Below are 21,231 nucleotides of genomic sequence, written 5' to 3'. Positions count from 1 at the left end.
AACTTGCTGCCAGAACTCCCTTTTGGGGCACATATACCTGTGGGATATTTTTGTGTGTTCTACTTGGGAGCATGAGAGATCCCTGGGTTGCTTCTCTGGAGCTGCACATGGAATGGAATGGAATGGAATGGAATGGAATGGAATGGAATGGAATGGAATGGAATGGAATGGAATGGAATGGAATGGAATGGAATGGAATGGAATGGAACATATTATTTCAGGAGGGGAAGTGATCTAAAATGATCATCCAAACTAACTGCCTGACCACTTCAGGACTGACCAATAGTTAAAGCACACTATTAAGGGAATTATCCCAATGCGTCAACACTGACAGGTTTGGGGCATTGACCACTCTCTCTAGAAAGCCTATTCCAACGTCTGAGCACCCTCCTGGTAAAGAAATGCTTCCCAGTGTCAACTCTGAACATTCCCTACCACAGCTTTGAACAATTCCCACATGTTCTGTCACTGGACACCAGTTATAGTGTTCCTGTTACAGACTGGCCTTTGTGGGGTTATTTTCTCTCTTAGGATAAGGGATACCCTCTTCAAAAGGATTTTCCCCCCTAAATAAAAATACAATGTATTATTATTATTAAATAATTTGCTTTATTATATAATAATTAATTAATAATTGAGTACCCCTTGCCATAGTGGCTGTGTAAGGGAGATGGAAAGAAACAGACAAGTCTTTGGTAGTTTGGGATCTGGGAAAGAGCAGAGGACACTGCAGGTAGAACTGAGTAGTCTGAACTGTAGTGCTATTTCCTATGAAACAGCGTGTGTGCCTCTTTTCATCTGTCAAGGTCTGGGGGTTCTTTGAGGTGCAGTTTTTTGTGTTTTGTCTGTTAGACATATCTAAGAAATCTTCAAGTATTCTTCTCCTACAAAGATCCAGTAATACAAAATATGAAGTTTTTTGGAATTACATAGCCTCAGCAATGTAAGTTCAAAGTTCATCTTCAATTATTCTTACTTGACTAGTTAATGAGTTCATGTGGTCATCTGAAGATCTTTTGCTACAGAATCTCTTAATGGTTTCAGTACCAGTAGGAAACTAAATTTTCAAAAAGCTGTAACAACATGGTTGCACAACTGAGGACTTCCTTAGTAGCCCTGCGTTGTCATTCCTCAAGAACAGTTTCATTCCATTACACTGGATGTAGAAGTTCTCTAGAAGACAAGACATTCATCATATTTGTCAGGTACCCCTTACAGAAAATGAGAATCTCTCATGACCTTCAAGGATTTGTGGTTTTGTTTTTTAAAACTCCATTCTTCCTCCTTTGCATAAGGAAAGTATTGCTTGTGGAATATGAAATGGGGGTGGAAGATGACTAAGGAATTAGTAATAAAAATTTTAGTTGATTCTCAGATTATTTAGAAAGAGCTGGCAAGAATGGAATGCAAACTCAAGAAACTTCCTTTTACTTGTCCAGTTAAATGTAGTGAGGGTTTGACCTGACAAAACTAGTCACACCTTCCACTACTTACCAGAATTTCTATTGTTTGTTAATTGGCTTGCTCTGGTTTGGAGAGTTTTCATTATTTTATCACTAGTGGTGATGTTATCATTGGTGGGGGACGTTATGTTTTCCTGAACTTATTTTCCTTTTTTGCTGAGTTTGGAAAGATGTCAGATAAAGATGATGAAATGTCCTATAATGAGTGGCAACATCAGTTTTAGCTAAGTGTAACATCACAGTTAGTATTCAGCATTGTTTGTTGAGGTAACTTATGGAACACCAGAAAACCCATGGGAGAGGAAAAACTTCAAAAAAACCCTGTAGTTTACAGTCCTTCCTCTCTATGTTTCCAGAGAATCCTAAACCTTGATGATTCCCAGGTAAGCCAGGCTATGAAGTCTAGAAAGATGCTTGTGGTGCTCACTGTTGGGAAGAGTTCTGCATTCCAAACTCTTCTGTGAGGGCCTGATGCTCTAAATCTGCTTGGCTGCACTCTCAGACTGGCAGGAGGCAGAGATACTTCCTTTGGAGTTTAAAATGTTTCTATTCGTTCCACAGTAATGAACCTCAGGCAGGGGGAAAAAAGTGAATACCCTGTAAAGACCTTCTGACTTCCTAAAGTAGCCAGGTTTTCACCGTTGAGGTATAAGGTTCTTAAGAAATACTGAGGCATCATACCAGTCCCATAAGAATCTCTTTATTTGTGTCCATTTTTATTTAGCACATTACAGCTTCAGCAAAGACATGGAGCAGATGTGTGTACCAACATTTGCACATAAATGTTGTGAAGACACAAAGAAAAGCACTGATCTGCGGGGCCAGCCCAGTGGAATTACTCCCAGGAAAGGATAACTTGCTGCAGAAATTCAGTCATTTCTACTTGCATCAAGGCAAAAAAACAAGGGCAACTTCTTTAACAACAGACTATAGTTCTAATTCAAGTAGAAATCTGACGAAAGAGCACTGATTGTATGTGCTGATAATATCACATTGGTAAAGACAAGAAGTTGATTTAAAGCCTTTCAAGTTCTGAGAGAGATGCAAGGGACTGTTTCAACACTTACCTAACATCTACCTAGAATGTTTTATCCCCATTAATAACAGTGGAAAAACTGTTTAGTAGTATAAGAACTGAAAAGTAAATCCTGTCTCTACTACAGACATCATTATGCTTGAAAAATCTAAAATTTACTGTAAGCTTTTATATAAGTAAGTTATGTAGTGCTTTGCACTGAAATCAAATAGTCTGTTAAGAATCCTCATTTATTTTCATCTAGAGTTACTTCTAATCTCAAGAAGTGAAACTAAATTAGAGTGGCCACATAAATGCTTTACATAGAGCTGATAGAGTTTAAAATGCAGAACTAAGGTTTAGTAAGGCTTACCAGAAAGTCCAGTGGGTTTACGACAGAAGAAGTTAAGACAAGAAATTAAACCAGTTAAATGGTGATACACTTCAAACTTTTTACATGCTTAAAACCTAGAACTTTGCTGTAAACTTTATCCTCTTCAGTATATCCCCTCCTAACAAGAAGTTGTCATGGAATGATTAGCTAAGAAATCTTTCATTTTTCTTCAAATGACAAACAGCATGCTGTCCTACAGAACATGAGGTACAGCAGGTTTTGTATTTCCCTATCCAAGCTGCCATCCCCAAGGCCTATGTTTTCCAGCTCAATGTTTAAAATGCTGTCTCTTATGACAATTCTACCTTTTATATCCCCTTTTATAAAACATATCTCTCCAGGTTAAAACTGACCTGCTGAGTTGTATTGTGTGTTTCACTCTTTTGCAGTTCTTGCATCTGAAAATTTACAATGAATGTTTATACAACAATTTGTTGCAGAAAACCAGAAGTCCTCAAAATTTTATTTTAAGTCTTTAGAATTCAAGATTGTGTACTGGAAATAATTTTTATCCTATCAAAAGCTTAAGCTTCCTTTCTGCATGTTCTGTGAGCTCAGAACTGCTATACCATTACTCTATGCTTTAAAGAAATGCAGCATGGAGATGAAAACATGGGAATTTCAGTAATTCATGCCTGATTAATTAATGTAACCATTTCTGTTGAAAATACCGCAGTGTGAAAGAGTATAGATGTAAATGTTAGGAAAAAAATCTAAGATGCAAATCTAAGAAAAATTTTTTTTTTACATTGATTGCAAAAAATCCCTTTATTCTCTTAGCAACTTTGGTTGCACTCTTACTGATGGTCAGGAATATATCAAGTAACAACAAAAGCATCTCCACTCAGGAAGTTTAAGTGCTCATAGAAAGTTGTTCTTAGTATAGTCAGAAGAGATTGCAGGTCTTTATAAGCAGAAAAAGCTTGCTGAACCTGTAGTCTGTCCCCTTAATGATGTAATTCTGAAGACTGACATCCAAGGCAGTTGCTATTTTAAAAGGAATTCAGGAAAAAGTGTTTGTAATAGTACTACTCCTTAGCTAAAGGTGGCTTGTGCTTTTGAGTATGATCTTAAAAAGCACACTTTGAACAATTTTGGATAACAACTTGTTTCAACAAGAATAGGCAAGAAGTTGTACTTCAGTCATGTTGTGTTAATCTTGCGGGATTTAATGCATCAATTTCTAGCAAATCACTTCAGGCCAATATAAGCTTCATCACTCCAAGGAAGTTATTCTTTCCTATATTTAGTATCCATCCATTTAAGAATACACACACTGTACCAAATACTGTGTTACAACAAAACATGCAACAGTGAATAATCTCTATAACCAGGTGCCTAGAACACATAATTTCACAATTTACAGCTTTAGTGGTGGGGAATACATCCATTATGCCATCTCTCACAATAATTCCCTGTATATTCAAGAAGATCCATTCAGAATTTTCCCTATGAAACACCTTTGTGCTACCAGATGCACCACAATCAAACTGTTAAGAGTAATTTCATAGACAAAGAGACAACTAAAGTGCAGAGCCTGAGGGATATATACTTTTTTATTTATGTTACTGCAGAAAGAGATTACTGAAAGACTTCTTCTGCATGAAGATGAATAAAATATTTTCATTAAGCTTCAGATGCTGCCCACTGCATTGCTTTTAAATAAAAATGCATACTCTCTATCAGTCACAGCAAAGTAGTAAGTAAACTTACAGCACATTCCTTTAATATATCAAAATGTTTCCAAGGCAATATTATTGATACCACAGTCCCCAGTAACATCAAGCTGCACAAAGGAGGTGGTAGGGAAACTCATCCAGTTTAAGTGCTCTTCTTTTCTTCACCCAGCAAGTTCACTGTTGCTTTCTTGGCTGGAGGGAAATAAAATTAAGTTTAGTCATAGGTCTACAGACAAAGTGGGTTATCAAATGTTCTTGAACTGCATGATAAAATATTTCCTTTTACTCACAACAGAAAGAACACAGAAGAAAATCAGAGCTTTTTATACACATTGATATAGTGATAAAACTGATCATAAAAACATAAGTAAGGAGCAGCACAATCACTATGGTATTGTTAAAACAGTTCATAGTATTAAGGACATACATGTTTGCAGCAAGGAATATACGATAATGATAAAACAGGCTTGGAATAATGCTGATATTTGTGTGTACATACATATGTGCATGCACGTGTTCTTAAAAAAAAGGCTTTTGTTTTGGTGGGTTTGTTTTGGTTTGTTTGTTTTGTTTTTTGGGTTTTTTTTTTTAGAAATCTTTATACATAAAAATAGGAAAAAGAAAGAATAAGTGATGAAATGAGGACAGGAAAATCCCACATGCAACATGGAAGGACATTAATTAAGATACATGCCTAACAATAAGGATCCAAAAGAATCATGCAGCAAAATTTCCAACAATAGTTGAGCAAGGCAGGTCTTTTAAGCAGACAGGAAAGTTGGTAAGATGAAATGAGGCTGCATTCATTGTTTGGTGGAATGGAGAATAAAGATGCTTTGAAATAGCATATAGATAAAATTTCTTTCAAGTGAAACTTAAAAAAACCTTTATTTTAGCTACTTAATACATTTCCTTCTCTTATTCATAAAACCATCATCAGATACTTTTGAATGCAAGGGTTCACTACAGAATGCAAGGAAATAAAAACTTAAGCAATCTATAGGCTATTATAACATGAAAAAATAAGACGTAATTCCTTTAAGAGTGAGGAATCCTTTGACCTCCAGAGGAAGGAAAAATGCAAAAATATATACATGGGAAAACTGCACTTTCCACATTGCTGTGTACTGCTGTTAATTGTTTACTGCACTATTGGGAGCCTCTCTACACTACCAGATATTTGAGGGAGTATTTCAGGAGATATGAGGATACACTTATTGTTTTAGTGTATTTCTGAAAGGTATGTCTGGACCTGCCTCTAGAGGGAATGATTTTAGTGGTGTCTATGGTGGGAAGACACAAAGGCAATTCAATTTCTTCCACTCATTCTAGCCTAACAGCAATTCTAGAAAGCAAGATCCACTGCAACCCCTATTTCCCAAATTTAACTTCTCCATTATAATTTACATAGTCTTCTTGCAATTTATTTTTGTTTCCTCCAAATGATGAATATTAAGTACAATAATAAGAGCTCCCCAGTGCAATTCCCCCTGCTTGCTGTGACCAGTGAAGAGCCTTTTGCTCACCCTCTTTAGTGATGGTGTCTGCAGTCTCTGCAGCCTTGTCTTTCAGGTCCTGCACAACGCTGTCCAGCTGGGCCTCGTGCTTCAGGAAGAAGGGACGGATAATCCGGTGGTAGAGAAACTCTGCCCCGTTGGAAGGGCTTGGAGCCATGCACCACAGCAGGAAGCCACACTGTGAGAACAAGAACATTGGCCTGAGTGGAAGGAATCATGAGTAGGAGACAAGGTGCCTTTCCTAAGTGCCACAGAACCGAGCACATTGAGAACAGCGAGTCATTCCCTGTGCAGTCAGGGCTCCAGAGGGTAGCTACATACCTTCAATCTTTATACTGGAATAATTTCATGGATAGTCCAAGGACAAAGGAAGAGGGCTGCAGCAGTAAATCTCAGCTGGTGTCAGGTGTATCAAGATCACATGTACTTTTTAAGGTGGAACTACAACAGCTGGCTACAAAAACATCAGTCTCTCTCAATATTTCTAAAACACATGGCACAGGCCTCACTGAATGTCTAGGTCCCTAAATTACCTCAATTCAGCCAAAACACATCCCTCTCCTCTCTGCCTGCCTGCCTTGAAAACACAGTGGGGGAAAGAACAGGATTGTGTGTACCCCAGAGGTCAATTGATAAGGAGGAGAGATAAACCCAAGCTACACACAGTGCACAAGCAAAAGTAATGCCTCTGGATTACAGTTTAGGTATAGCTTTTAGGGCACCATCTGCTCTCCAGAAAAATTGAAGACCACAGTGTGGGGTCATGTTTCTGCATATTACAAAAGGGGATTGAAAAGACAGTTATTACATATACTACAAATCCCTGTCTTTACTACTGAAGCACTTTTATTTGGCTTCAGTTTCACTGCCATACACCACACAAAGACAGCCATGCAGAGCAAGATGAAACATTTAAGGGACAGGGAGTGCCATAAACTAAATCTGCTTGAGCAATGAAAATACATGTGAAATTATTTTACAGGATAAAACTGCAACAAAATGAACACTTTCCCAGCATTTGTACAGCTCTTTCTGTACACAAATAGTACAGTATTATTCCATGTCAAAAGCCTCTCCAGAAAATGAAGGCATAACAACTTTTCTCAGACTACCCTTTCCTGAAACGCAAAACAAAACAGCCTCAAAACATGCCTTGTTTTCATGTTAGACAGGATTCCATGTTTGAGAATTCCCACACATCTCTGGACAGTAAGGAAACAAAACACAGTTTTCTTCAAGCAATGTCTCAAAAAATTTTGGAATATGTCTTATCTGTTCCTTCCCAACAAGATATACTGACATTGAATGTTCCCTAGGTTCTACTCTTCACAACTGTGAAATTTTGGCTTTGTCTTCTCTGCACTGCCAGACCAATTTACCATCCTTTTGGGTAAGCATTAAGCTTTCTTCTTTAAACCATTTGATTGTGGTGTCAAAACAAAATGACTGAAAGGAGAGTTTGCCCAGAAGACAAAGAAAGGGTTTTTAAAGTAAAGTGTTCACCAGAGAGATTGGCCCATCAGGAAAATTCCAATGAACTAAAACAAATAATTCAACATGCAATAAAATCTGGCACCAGTAAGTAGCAACTGATGAATTATTAAGTATGGTCAGAGAAAATAAAGGCAAAAAGTGCCTTTATCAATATAAATACTGATTTTCAAAAGCTTCAATTATTTAGACTTAATATAACAGAAAGACGACATGGTGCTATCTTATGTTGTTACCTTTCGTTAAAAGCTGAGAAGTACACTGACTTTTTTTCCTACTCAAGAATATCTGATCAAATACTGAAAGTTACTTATCCCACAAAACTGTACAAGTATCTCAACTTCTACACAAAAAAAAAGTTAGTTCTCCTTTGTTTTAGAAAAATTCCTCAAATGTGAGTCCAACTTCCTCTAAAACCAAAAGAAATAGAAATTTCCCTTTCCCTGCCTAAGAACAAAATTAGTAATTTTGATTTGACAGCTTTGTCCCACTCCAGTTGAGAAAAAGATAATTATAGATTTGTTCTCAAATAACCTATTGCTTTTGAATTGTACTGCAACAGATGTTTATATGCATTTTCTACTGGACATGTACCAACGTTGAGATTCTCACTTGTTTCAAAGCTTGAAAATGTAGACTACTAACTTAGTTTATTTTACCCCTATCTCTCATGAAAGTGAACTAACATAGGCTATTGAAAATAAAGAGGGTTGTAAGAGGTTCCAGCAAGCTCAGAGTGATAAAATTGTTAACTGGGAAAAAAAAAAAAAAGAAACAAACCCAAAATATATTCTTTGCAACCCTCCAGACCAGACAGAAGGAATGGAATTCACCTGAGCTCAGTCTGGCTCACTTGGACCTCTTCCTAGCAGTTGGTTTTGCCCTGGTAGCACCAATTTTGTTCAGAAATAGCATTACAGTATTTCAAGGCAGAGCCATTAGTGGAGTAAGGAGATCCTCTTGCTCCCACCACCAGGAATACTCATAGGATGATAAACTCTGCTGCTTTTACTAGCTACGGTACTCTAATACCTGAATGCCACAGAAATCTTTAAAGTCTGAACAGAATTATTTAAAAACAAATCATATGCACAAGAAATTATGAGTTGCATGCACATCCTGTGATTCAGAGATAAAAAAACCCCAAACATTAATAAGAAGCCCATAAAATCCAAGAAATGTCATCTGGAGAACAAAAGTGTATACAAACATCATAACATATTTAAAGGAGTTCTTCGACATTCCTTTCTCCCACACATAAAATTTTCTAGTCTGCTGAAAACTTTAATGTCACAGAGTCTAAACTCTGGGCTTCAGGGAAGTCTGGAAGCAGCAGTGTTCAATGTTTCAGCCAGTACATAAAGGTGTTTTGAAATATTCAGCAACTAAATCTCAGTCTGGAGTGGAAGCTACAAGCTTCACAAATAGATGTGAATACACAAATTTAGCACATCTTAAGACTCAAAGCAAGCTCGATATTTTCATTAATTACGTATCTAGGCTTTTACTTCATGAAAGAGATATGGAGACATCATAAGTGCCCTCCAAGAGGTTTTAGTTAATGGACAGAATGAAGCGTGGAAGCTGCCTGATTCCCCCTTCTCCTCCTGTGGAGTAATCTCCACCTTCCCACCCATTCAGCAACAGTTCCTGATTCTCAGCCAACACCTGCCTGCCTTTGTAGAAACCTCTCCTAACAACCACCACTAAGAGCAAACACTTGGCTTCTCTGTGCCTTCTGTAGCTATCACAGAGAGCTGTGTATTGACATAATTCCTTGTGCTTGCTTTTGCAAGTGCCTTTCCCTTGATTACAATACTACATGTAACTGTGGCACTCCTGATACCATTTCATCAGAGCCCTTTGTGGTCTTTGTTTGGAAAGTCAACCTAAATTTCAGTTGTGTGCTCTTCAGAAAGGGAGCTGTGGTGGCATGAAGAAACCATTGCCACATCTTTTTCCACCACGAATCTAGAAAAGAAGCTCTGAAAATACACTGCATGAATTCAGACTTGTGAGCATATACCACTGCAGATGATTAAAGTCATAACTCTACTGAAGTAGAAGGTATCCAAATGATTGCCACAGTTGAGGCTTGTTAAAGACTGAAAAGGAACAAGACAGAAGTGTAAACCAGCTGTCATAGTCAATTTTTGTCTATAAAGTATGGCATTTCCTGGAAACAGCTTTTGACATCATCAGGTCTTATCACTAAAATATTAAATGACCCCACCACAATGGGGTGGTGGCAAGTAAATTGTTCTAACAACTTTAGGGGGACTAAACCAGGCTAACAAAACAAAAGAGAAGGAAGAGAACAGCCCACTGAACCAGAAAACTGCTAACAGTTCTTTGAAATAAAGAGCAGGCTCTGCAGCAAGCTAAAATGTCTTTTACCCAGCAGCACACAGAGTGATCAGCCATCTCCTTGAAGAATTTAACATGCTAAAGTTGACACCTTAGATCACAAAGCTTGAAACACATTAACCAAATAATTGCTGGTAGTCAAATCACAGTAACAAACGCACATTAAGCAACCATCTCCTCTGATACCTACCAGTTCCTTTAAGGAAACTGAGCTTAATTAAAAATTAAAACAGTAGGACGAACTATTCTTGTTCCAATTTCCATCTTTGCTCCAATAGCACAGAAGTTATGACCTCCTTCAACAGCCTTCATGAATTTATTCTCTGCTTTTACTAGTCCGCTAAAGGCAAAAATAGAGCCACTCTTTGGGGCTTACTATGTCATTTGTCCAAACTTACCTGAGCACCAAGAGAAAGAACTGTCTTTGATTTGGTTTTTTTTTTTTTCTTTCTTTCTTTATGGGACAGTTCCACTGTCTTTTCTTCTTTCCTAAAACCCAGCAGACCTTTTTCTTCCATCTATCCCAACTTCCCCTCTTGCCTCACAAAACCATCAGCTGTAAACAGATCACTTTCATAGTAATAAATTACACATAACCTGCATGTAAAAAGAAGGTGGGACCTGGGAATGATTCCAAATTAAACTGTTGTCATCTACCCATTCCTGGAGACATTAGATCAGTTTTATCGAAAGGTCCCATTTTAGGAGGGGTCACATGAATTAACATACCTTTAGCATGTAGTAGAAAGGGAACCATGACAGAAAAATGTCAGAGAAGAATTCAGCTATGCTGAAAATGCCGTACACAACCCAGTAAGTCAGCCACTGTGTGTCATCATCTTTGTTGGGACTTTCAATGGCCTTGATTCTGCAAGGAAAATAAATTAAAGTGAGCAGAACATAGCATCAGTCTCATCTATAATGATGAAGATTTTATTACTCAGATTCTTTGTTAAATGTGACTCTCCATATTTTAATTACACCAAGAAAATGAATTAGCATCTATCATATAGACAGTGTGTCAAGATCTTTGAACAGCAAAGCTTTTCTCTATATACCACACTTCAAAACTAAACGATACTCAAGCTATTTCTACCTCTGGGATTACAAGGAGTTAAAAAAAAAAGCCCCAAACAAAACCAGTAAGCATTCTGATCTTGCTCACAAAACATTTTGAGGAACAAAAAAGGGAGGGGATAATCTTTGGCCATGGTTCCAGTTCTGGAGGCATTGTGGTAATCCTGACCAGAAGGCTACTGTACATCACAGCATTACTGATCCACATAACAGATAACCTGATAACCTAACACAGCACATAACAGATAACCTGAGTGAGCCCAGTCCTGTGAGGCACAGGATGCCAGTGATCACAACACCTGCCTGGCCTTGCCTACAGCCATCAGTGATCATCCGCCTTCTCTGGAGGTCAGAAAGGAATGATGAACAGACTTGTCTTGAATGAAAAATCCTACAATACTTTAAGTTATTAAAATGGGGTAGCCGTGGCTCCAGACAAGGCCTGCACAGTGGGCTATGTGTGGATCAGAAATTCATTCAGTGCTGCACAGCTTGGGGTTCCCAGCAGCACCAGTGGTATAAAACTGTCTGTAATATTCTAGTTTCTTTACATAGTTAGCTCTAATAAATAGCATATTAAATGTACTCATACATGCACTAGATTCCTCTATGAAAAGGTAAACTTATCCATAAGATTTGCTCCAAGTCCTAAGAAGCACTTGGTCTACATAAGCAGAGGGGATCCAGATCCATATGCTGAGGAATATGTAACTGCAACACCCAATGCACTGCTCTATAAATTAATTCCTACAGGACTTGCAAAGTCTGATGTAGACTAAAGTATTAAGAACGTGGTAAAAAATCCTCTACTAAAGTATGGGGCTTTATGCGTAATGATTTAATGGGCTTTTGTTCTCTATCTGCTATGAGAATGCAGTTCAAGTTTATACAGTTTTACAAAACAGAAACAAAAAGATGCACATGTGCTCCTTCAGTAAAAGTAATGGAGTGGAGTTTCTGGAGCCACTAAATTCCAGATTAGCACTGTAAGAAGTTTTAAAAGAAAATACTAGCAAATCTAAGCCTGATAATTTCAAGCTTAAGAGTCTTAGCATTTGTCCTCTTCACTTATGCTGGAGGATTAAAATCTGTAGACTCAGTTTAATGAATTCACTTTAAATTCTTGTATCACTTCTTCCTTTAATATCAGCTGTATTGTTTCTGAAGCAGCATATGTGAGATGTACCAGAAGTGCCAAGTCTTCTGTTAGTTCCCTTAAAAAGGCAGAATTAAGGAGGTTTACAAGGCAGAAATCAGAGAGTTGGCCGTAAGTCCATTTCCTAGTCTGTGCATTGAGAAATGCTGTGGATTCTGTCACTTCCTAGTTCTGTAAGTTAGTGGGGAGCAGGGGAAGTTGGGGAAAATAATTCCTGTGACCTGCTCTGCGTTTTAGCAAAAAGCACTGGCAAACCCACCACATGCAGAGGGAGCTGGCACAGCTGCTGGATCGAATTTCTTTAAAATGCAGTACAAGGATCTGATACTTAATTCATGTGTTATTTCTACTGGAGCGTGAGGCCGGCCAGCAGTGTCCTGCAGTGGGAAAAGCAGCAGCCCTTGCCATACCTCATCAATAAAGGGAATCTTAACAACACACAGCACCAGCACAACTGGAAGAACAGGTTTTCCACGGGTTTTGCAACAGCAGATCTAATTCCTGCTATTCCTATCATCACAGGCAGCCCTAGTCCAAGCAGTCCCAAAGGCAGTGACAACTCCAGCTGCTCCTACTCCCACTGTAAAGCACATCTTTTCCATGCCCACACCTTTGAAGTATTCTAATAGGACCAGATGAAGGGCTTGTACAAAAACAGCCCCTAGACACCACAGGAGTTAAGAAAGAAGGCTATAGAGCTATTTTCAATGTGTGAAACTGCACTTCTTGAGGGAAAGAAAAAAGTACATGGACTAGTAGGGATGTTAGGGTGGTGCATAAATGGAGCAGAGAAAGAAACCAATTGCAAAGTTTCTCAGTGTTAGAGAAACTTTCTGTAGAGGCTCATCATGTGACTTCCTTTAGTTCTAACAATTTCTCCATTAGAGGCAGAGAAGGCTTATATTACCACAACAAGCATCCTAGCTTGGTATTTATGAGAAAATACTTTGCAGTTAACCTGCTAGCAGTCTTCCAGTTTTCCAGTCACCATATATGAAGTCATATATGGATTCAAGGCAGCATTGTTTCACTTTTCTTTTTAATATTATTAAAATCATCCCAGAACTATGAAAATCAGTTTTAATTAAAAAAAAAGAAAAAAAAAGAAAAAAAAAGCTTAGAATTTCCAATTTTGTGGCAAAAGACATGGCATATCACTGTGTTAATGGCCACACTCTGTTATCTTCTCTCCTCTGGAAACAAATGGCTTTTGAGAGCTCCTAAGTGCAGTGCCATAGGTGTTCTCCCTTTGAAGGTCCACCATCTGCTGCTGCAGTTCCTTAGGGAATACATGAACAGCATGCTTTTTTTGTCAGGCAGCCACAAGCAGCAGCACTACAGTAGTCAAAGCCCCATCTGATTTAGCCAGCCAATGTATGCAGCATTAAATCCACACGTGGCTGTTTTCTTGCACACTGCAGGGAGCAGCACATCTTCCCTCCTTCTGCAGTGGTCTGACATTGGTCAGCAAGGTCAGGGACAGCAGCCTAGCACAGCCAGCAGGGAACAGCCATGTCAGCTCAAACTGCTCCTGCGGGCCATGGCTCCAGTCCCAGTCAGGGAGAGAGGGAGAGGGGGGAAAAGCAGGTTACAGCAGGGCCATCAGTGAATTAAAGTTTTAATTGAAGTCAAGAAAAGACAAGTATTTTATAAATGTCCTGCTTTGGAAAGGGGAGCGTGTCCCTCAGATGAGACAGGGAAATCCAGCATAACATGTCCCTGTTGAATAAAAGGGCAAAAGTTATCTCCATCCCTTGCTACTTACACACTATTTCAATACTGTCACAAAAAATAGTATTTGTCCAAGAACAAGCAGAGTAAGTTATGTAGAATATCTGAAAAGAGAGGGATTTTTTTATCCGTTTATAACTACTATTTATAACTCTTTTCAACATGAGAATCACACCATAATTAAACTTAGTCTTCCAAGTTATTCTAGAGGTATTACCCTGGTGTAATGCCCTGTACAATTAAGCTTAGGAGACACATCATAGACATTACTTCAAGCCAAGAACACTTCATTCTTCTCTGTGTCAGGTCACCAACCAAGCAGGCTGATATTCAAAATGGAATCTCTATCAATAAGTGAAAAGTTACAGAGCAAGAGGCACTGACACTATATCCTACTTTAGGATTGCCTTCTTATAAATTATTTCTGTGTTGCAAGAGCAAATAAGTCAGTCTTATGAACACATTATATTAAGATTTTCTAACAAATTAAGGACCATCCAAAGACAATAGCCTCAAATTTTAAAAAATTATATTGTTTTGTCTAGTGCTGATCTGACTAAATTCCACCTTAGTTATGCATAGTAATTACATATCCCAAAGGATTTTTTTACTGCTTAATATATACTCTTAACTGTAGAGGACTTTAAATAGAGCCTCAAACAACTGCTTACAGTAGTTCTGCACCTTGGAGGTAAAAGCAATCACTAGGAACAGCTCCAGTGTTCCTAGCTCCAGTAGTCTGGAGAGTAAATATCACAGCTCAGTTATTTTAAAAACAGCTGCCTGACCAAGAGTGAAAATGACCTGCTGTGGGCCAGCGCTGTGATAGATAGGGAGCCAAGAGAAACTTCATTTTCAGTCAGATCTGTTCCCCAGTAACCCTGGTGGTGCCAAGAGGGAAGAGTGGAGGTTGCCACATTGTGTAGCAGCCCAGGGTTCCCATTCATGCTGTACTTACAGTGTCAGAGCACTGGCTCAGCTTTGACCCTGTGCATCCTAAAATCAGTCAAACTTCACCCTAGATCAATTGTGGCACTTATCCTGTTACTGATAGTAACAGACAGTGGTCTAATTTTAATATGTTGCCAAGTGGAGTCCTTTCACTTAGAGCATCTGACTCATTTCAACAAAAAAAATCAGGTATTTTCCAAGAAGAGACTGTTGCTCCTCAGTTAGTTCTGGCATAACAAATTCACACATATAGTACTCACAGGCTAAGCTATGAGTCTCTAGTCGGTTTACTGTCTGAGTCCAGATGTGGGAGGCAGAAATAAAGAAACGCCAAATTTTATTGCTGTGGTCTCATGTGATGCAATCACCCTTATCCCTGCAATTTACAAGCTGAACCTGAGGATTCTTGTATAAATAAAGTTACAGGTTCAAGGCAAAAGATCAGTCCCCTCAAACCCAGTGCTCATGTTGTAGCTGGGAAAGACTGGACCATTTTGTGCATCCTTCCTTCAGTTTTCTGGTCAGTGTTATATGAAGTGAGTATGTAGGCATATTTGTCATAGCCTTAACCAAGCGTAAGTTTGGGCTTGGTTTTTCTTCATTTAACTCAAAAACCCATTAAATCACCTATACTCCTAGAGCTTATGCCTACTGGTCTGCCCCAACTCTTTAGAGCCAGTTGTAAAATAATTTACTTCTAGCTATCTATCCAGACACACACAGAATCAACACTCCACTGCACCACAAACTTCCTCAGCTTGGTGCCTCCCTGTCATCCTCATGTCAGACTCATCCTGGCAGGTTGCCTCCCTGACATCTCACATCATTTCACTGAAACAAGTACTTGTGCCTCTGGATTCACTTTATCATTTTGGCTTCTACACTTCTATCCATCACCTAAAAGCCTTCTGTTTTCCATCTTTCTTTCTTCCTCCTCACTGACTGCAACAGTAGTCATACATTTGCAGATACAGAAAAGGTCTTCCTGCCAACTGCACTTACACAACGGCTGTGATTTAAGTCTACCAGTTCCCCTCTCTCACAATTTTGAGGATCTAGCAGAAGGGATCAGAAAAACTCATCAAGGATTGCAAGGGAGGGCTTCAGTGACCATGCACAGACAGATATTATTAGAAGACACCAAAAAGCTACATGACAGTAGTACAACTGTGTTTCTTGAAAGGATATGGGGACTGAGGCATCAAGAGGAGCACATGCCATTTTGCCCACCCATGGAGTCTTACAGCCTGCATGTTAACTAAACACAAAGCTAGATTCCTGAAATGAAGGAGAGGGGAAAAGCAGGCATCCTCTCATTTCACTGCTCTCTGCTCATTCTTGGCCTGCTCTCTCCTGGAACATGTATTTGTAGGGCCAACCAATGAGTCAGTTCCCCAGCTCTGACTCAGGTCAAAACCAGGTTCCCCAAAACATAATCCCACACACATGTTGGCTCTTCTGCAGGAATTAAGATGTGTTAGTGCCTCAGTTCAGAGAAGACCCATCCGTATAACAAATACCTTTATATTTTTAACCTATATGTAAGATTTGGAAGTAAAATCAAAACTTTCATACTGTTATCACAGTATTAGACTCCCTGAACCTAAACACTTGCTTTCTTATAAAAGAAAACACATAATTTGTCCAAATGACTGATAAGATGGCTTTAAAACATGGCACTTTAAAATCTAAAAACCAAAATGTGAGTGTGCTTCAAGGAACTGATTTGGCAGGACATACTAAAAAAAATAAAAATACCCTTTTTAGTGTCTGAAGCCCCGGATTATTAGGCACAAGAAAAAACAGCACAAGTACAGATAGATTTGAAAATTTCTACTTAGATTTATACTGGGCATTATGAATCTGGTTAGATATGTCAGCTCTCTCAAATCATATTTACAAAGCAGCAGCAGGCCATTATTTCTGAACCTTGGAATAGCATGCATCATTTTTCATGAAGGAAGGAAGTAAGCATTTGCCTTAAAACTTGTTAAGAGAAATTTGCCATCGTAGTTCTCAAGAAATACACAAACAATTTAATCCTTTCTAAATAACTGTCACCAAAGAAAAGTGGTGTTCCTGTTTTAAAGGTATGAAAGAGGAAAAGGAACTAGAAGACAGACTCAAGACACCATGACAATATTCAAACTTCAGTTAAGTGCTTATACTTCTCTACAATCAATCCAAATTGTTTCCTGCTAGTAAATCTATGCTACAAGCAACATTTACATAGTAAAAACAGCTGAAGCGAAGTAATAGCATAACATTAGCCAAAGCAGAGAGAAGCATTCTTGTAGTATACTGCTTTTCTCCCCTGAAGACACTAGTAATAAGTTCAGACATTTTACTGCCCAAAGCTGTTTTCGTCTTTGCAATTTTTAAACCAAGCATGACAGCACTTAAGAAATTTCCAATCCTTTGCACACATTTCTTAGTCATCAAAGGCTCCCTTCCTGCTTGCACTCTAATTTTTCCGAGGCAGCTAACCACCACTAACTATGGGTGGAGCTACATTTGAACACGCTAGCTCTGGAAAGCTTAGAGAAGCAGTGAAAATGCTGGCAATGGTATTTACGCACTTGCCAACACTCACTTTTTCCATCTCTAGCCTGATTACTGCCTTGTGCAGTTAAAGCTTGCTAGAGGTTAAAAAAAGTTGTGTCTATCATCTGTGGCAAACTTTTCAGTGCTGGTCTACTGCAAGCAAAAAAGCCTATAAATTAAGTATTAGATTTCAACTTAAAATTATTTTTTCTCTTTCATCACATAGCACTTACAGACTTTTAAGGAATGATAGTAGGTAGACATTGCCTGACCTATCAGGAAACAACAGAGAACTACTGCTTCATTTTGCCTATGTTAAGAGACTGAGGTGGGCCCTTGCTATGAGATGTCATGTGGATGTACAGGGAGATTTTTGTATTGCCAATGAAGAAATTCCTCCATGTATGAAACCACTAAAGGTTTACCCAATGCAGAGTTGAAGGTAAACAAGGAGGAGTAAAGTGGTAAACAGCTGTGCCTGCTTGAAGCTGTGTCAGCCATTAAGCAGGGCACTGCCCTCTCCCCTGGCACTGGCTTGCACCACAGTGATGAGAACGTGGGCAGCAGTGCAGCTGCAGCTGCACCACTTCACACCATCTGCTGAGTCTAGCAGTTACAGCCTCCAGCATTTCTCCACTGAAATTCACACCTGCTGCACTGCACACACCACACCGAATACAGAGAATGGCAGAGACCAATGAAAATAAACTGCAGGTTTATACAAAGCCTGACCTGTACAAAACTGTCCTGGTTTCACACATGAACAGAGTGAACCCTGAGCTGAGGCTCTCCGGGTTTGCTGTGACTCCAATATATTTTCTTTCAGGAAAGCATAGAGATGGACAGCAATTGCCATGACTAAAGTAATCCAAAACTGAAATCCTAGTAAAACAGATTTGGAACATGCCCGTGGGTCACCCATCAGGCAGCCTGTTTGCCATTTTAAACAACTGTAGACTGTTGATGCCCCTTGCACAGCACAGACATCTGTCCCCACTCCTTCATGAGTGCCTTTTCTGCTGACAAAGACCATGACCCACTACTTTGTCCCTGGCCATGGCAGGGTGGCTGGAACTACATGACCTTCAAGGTTCCTTTCAACCCAAACCATTCCAGTTACTGACAATGGAGAAATGATACACTGAAATACTTTACAAAATAAGAAAGTATATTAACCAAGGAAAAGTAATCTGCTTTTTCTCTTTCAGTGCCTTTCTGAGATATTTCAGGTTTGGTTTCATTGTTGAACCACCTGTGTAAACATCAAACTAACACCCTGCACAATACATTCCATTTACAGCTCCTGACCTCTTCCAGAAGCCATAGCTTTTAGAGCAAAAGGCATTTGAGGGTGTGTGCAGCTGATGAGAACTGTTTTCTGTTCAGTGCTAGGCAGCAAATCCACTACTGCCAGTTCATACAGCAGGTTCTTCATCTGCCTTTCCAAGGGAACAGACAACATAGCAAAGAGGAATAAATAAACCACACTGGGTAGTGTTCTTTATAGTGTTCTTTAGTGTGCTTTGGGTCTCTATAAGTATAGGGGATGGCCCTCAGCAGCATCCTGACTGCAGTACATGACCCAGAGCAGCCAAAACAAAAACAGGCAGAGTGAAATGTGGATAAACTCTACATACCAGCTCTCTGGACTTGGGAGGGAAGGGCTGGGGAGGGGATTGAGCCTGCCTGTGCTGTCAGCAGGCTGCCACTGAAAGACACTGGCAAGCAGCACACCACACACATTTTAAATTAGATTTTCACCAGGATTATAATTTCATATTATAAATGCTTTCCAGAATTAAAAAGGCAGCTAAAGGACAAGCATTACCTGAGCATGAACTGGGAAAAATCCCCCAGAGCTGGCATTGTATTTACATGCTTTTTGTTTAAATAAAACTTGTGGCCAAGGACATTGCTCCCATTATTTTAAAAAGCTACAAAAACTGAAACATACCACAGTACTAAGATCTGGGAGATAACTTTTCACATTAAAAATCACATTTCACATTTAAAACCACATTTCAACACGAAAAAGGGAGATACTCCACAAAAACATTTTAAAAACCCCTCAGATTTGAAAGAAAAAATTAGTAATGAAACCTTATTATTCATATTTGATTTGCTACTGCCTTGCTTCTGCAGTTCCAAGAGTTTGTATTATCAATTTATTCAGCATCATTGCATAATGGAAGGTTTAAAATATAATCCCAGACCAGTTCTAAAACAAATTTAAAAATTCAAATAGGATTTTAGAAAGTAATTGCATAGTTTTAAAAGTGACCTAAGACACAAAATATTACATAAACGTAATTCCTAAACAACCATTTCAATGTTTTGAAGGTTTGTTGGCTGCTATTTCCCCTTTCATATTTTAATGAGAGAACACTTTTAAACTAATCTTTTCACTAAAATTTATCATCTAGGAAACAAAACCTAAGTTTCTCCAGAGTTCTTGGCCTATAATCTCCAAAATAAGCGAATACCAGGAACAGCATTTAGGAAAATGTTGTTTGGCCTTAACCATCACAACCACAAGATGTTTCAAGAGTATAAAACGAAGTGAACCTCTCATATCTCTGAAAAAAATAAAAGAACCGACTTTGTATTGTCCAGGATCCAATTACAGAGAAGATATTTTTAAAAGCTGCTGACTGTATTTAAATAGAGTTACATAAAAGGCAAGCACTGTGTTTCAACAATATTGCAGTCCTGCTGGGAGGGACTTCCATTTGATGGATGTATTAGGTTACACAGGTTTTATTTAGTAGGTTTCTGCAGTCTTTTGGATCATACTCGACTGTGGTCTTGCCTAACAGGAAATGCATTTTGGTCTAAAGGACTACATAACGCCTGTGAAAGATAACAGTTACTTTGTTTTTAAGACTATCCAAGGAAGTATTTAAAAGTCTTTCATGCTTAAGAGGTTACAGCGTTTTCCTTCCCCGCTCCCCCCTATCAGCGAGGCAGGTTTGGAGTAAGCAGCACTCCTTAATGGAGCTCTGTCTCCAGCCCATCACCCGGTGCTCGGTACCAGGCACACGCCGGCGGTGCGCCAGTGCCTGCTGCGCCCCGCTCAAACCACCAGCGCGAGTTTGAACAAACACCCTCCAAGCGACGACCCTCCCTCCCGTACGACCCAGCTTCCCGCGGGAGATGGGAGCCCTACCCTAAAGCACAACCCGCTACAGGAACTGGTTATCAAGTGTGGAAACCACCCAGCGCCTCCCATCTGTAACTCCTGTAGCACTCGCCAGACGGGAGAAGCCTCGTTCTCCACCTGGCACCTGAACCCGCTCAAGGAAAGGGGTGGCCAGCAACCAACGCTTTGGAGCACGGTCCCGGAATGCCGCCCCAGACAGGCTCGGCACGGCCGCAAGCGATGCGATTCCGCAGCCACATCGGCGGGTGGCAGCCGGAACCATGGCGTGGCGCAGGGGGCAGGAGTCGCGACACTCACGAGACGTAGGCGGGGTAGGCGAAGCCGATGATGTTGCAGAGCAGGGACGCGCCGTATCCCACCACCAGGTACACGGCCACGACCCCGAGGATACCTGAGGAGAGAGCAGAGAGCCGTCAGCGCCCGAGGGACCAGGGCGAGGAGGCGCGGGCAGGGCGCGGCCGCCCGCGGGGAGCCGGCGGGCGGCGGCCGGGGCTCACCGGTGGCGATGTAGGTGCGGCTGACGCCGGTCTTGCTCTCGATCCGCTCGAGTACGGCGGTCATGCAGTTCTTCTCGTGTAGGAAGCGGTCGAACTGCTGCCGCATCGCCGCGGTCATGGCGCTGGTGCCGCCCGCTCCGCGCCGCAGCCCCGCGCTCCGCGGCCCAGCGCAGGCGCCGCCCCGGCCCC

General features: G+C 40.0%; 1 protein-coding gene across 1 annotated transcript; it reads right to left on the bottom strand.

Annotated features, from left to right (window-relative positions):
- Positions 1 to 2,141: 2,141 nt before the first annotated feature.
- On the bottom strand, positions 2,142 to 21,231 carry REEP5 (receptor accessory protein 5). The gene is made up of 5 exons (XM_064403150.1): positions 21,043 to 21,231; positions 20,843 to 20,936; positions 10,656 to 10,794; positions 6,078 to 6,246; positions 2,142 to 4,743 (listed from the first exon to the last, which is right to left on the bottom strand). Exons 1-5 carry the CDS (start codon positions 21,158 to 21,160, stop codon positions 4,694 to 4,696), a joined length of 570 nt encoding a protein of 189 aa, XP_064259220.1. The 5' UTR covers positions 21,161 to 21,231; the 3' UTR covers positions 2,142 to 4,693.

Source organism: Passer domesticus, chromosome Z (genome assembly GCF_036417665.1).
Source record: "Passer domesticus isolate bPasDom1 chromosome Z, bPasDom1.hap1, whole genome shotgun sequence".
NCBI classification, from domain to species: domain Eukaryota; kingdom Metazoa; phylum Chordata; class Aves; order Passeriformes; family Passeridae; genus Passer; species Passer domesticus.
This window is presented reverse-complemented; position numbering and strand designations above follow the sequence as displayed.

What these genes read in the sequence shown, in the direction of transcription:
- REEP5 (XM_064403150.1), bottom strand. Translation starts at nt 21,160, where the DNA reads ATGACCGCGGCGATGCGGCAGCAGTTCGACCGCTTCCTACACGAGAAG. An exon ending in CCGCACCTACATCGCCACCG is followed by an intron (nt 20,937 to 21,042) that starts GTGAGCCCCGGC and finishes CTCTCTCCTCAG; the next exon opens with GTATCCTCGGGGTCGTGGCC. An exon ending in CTTTCTACTACATGCTAAAG is followed by an intron (nt 6,247 to 10,655) that starts GTATGTTAATTC and finishes TTGTTCTCACAG; the next exon opens with TGTGGCTTCCTGCTGTGGTG.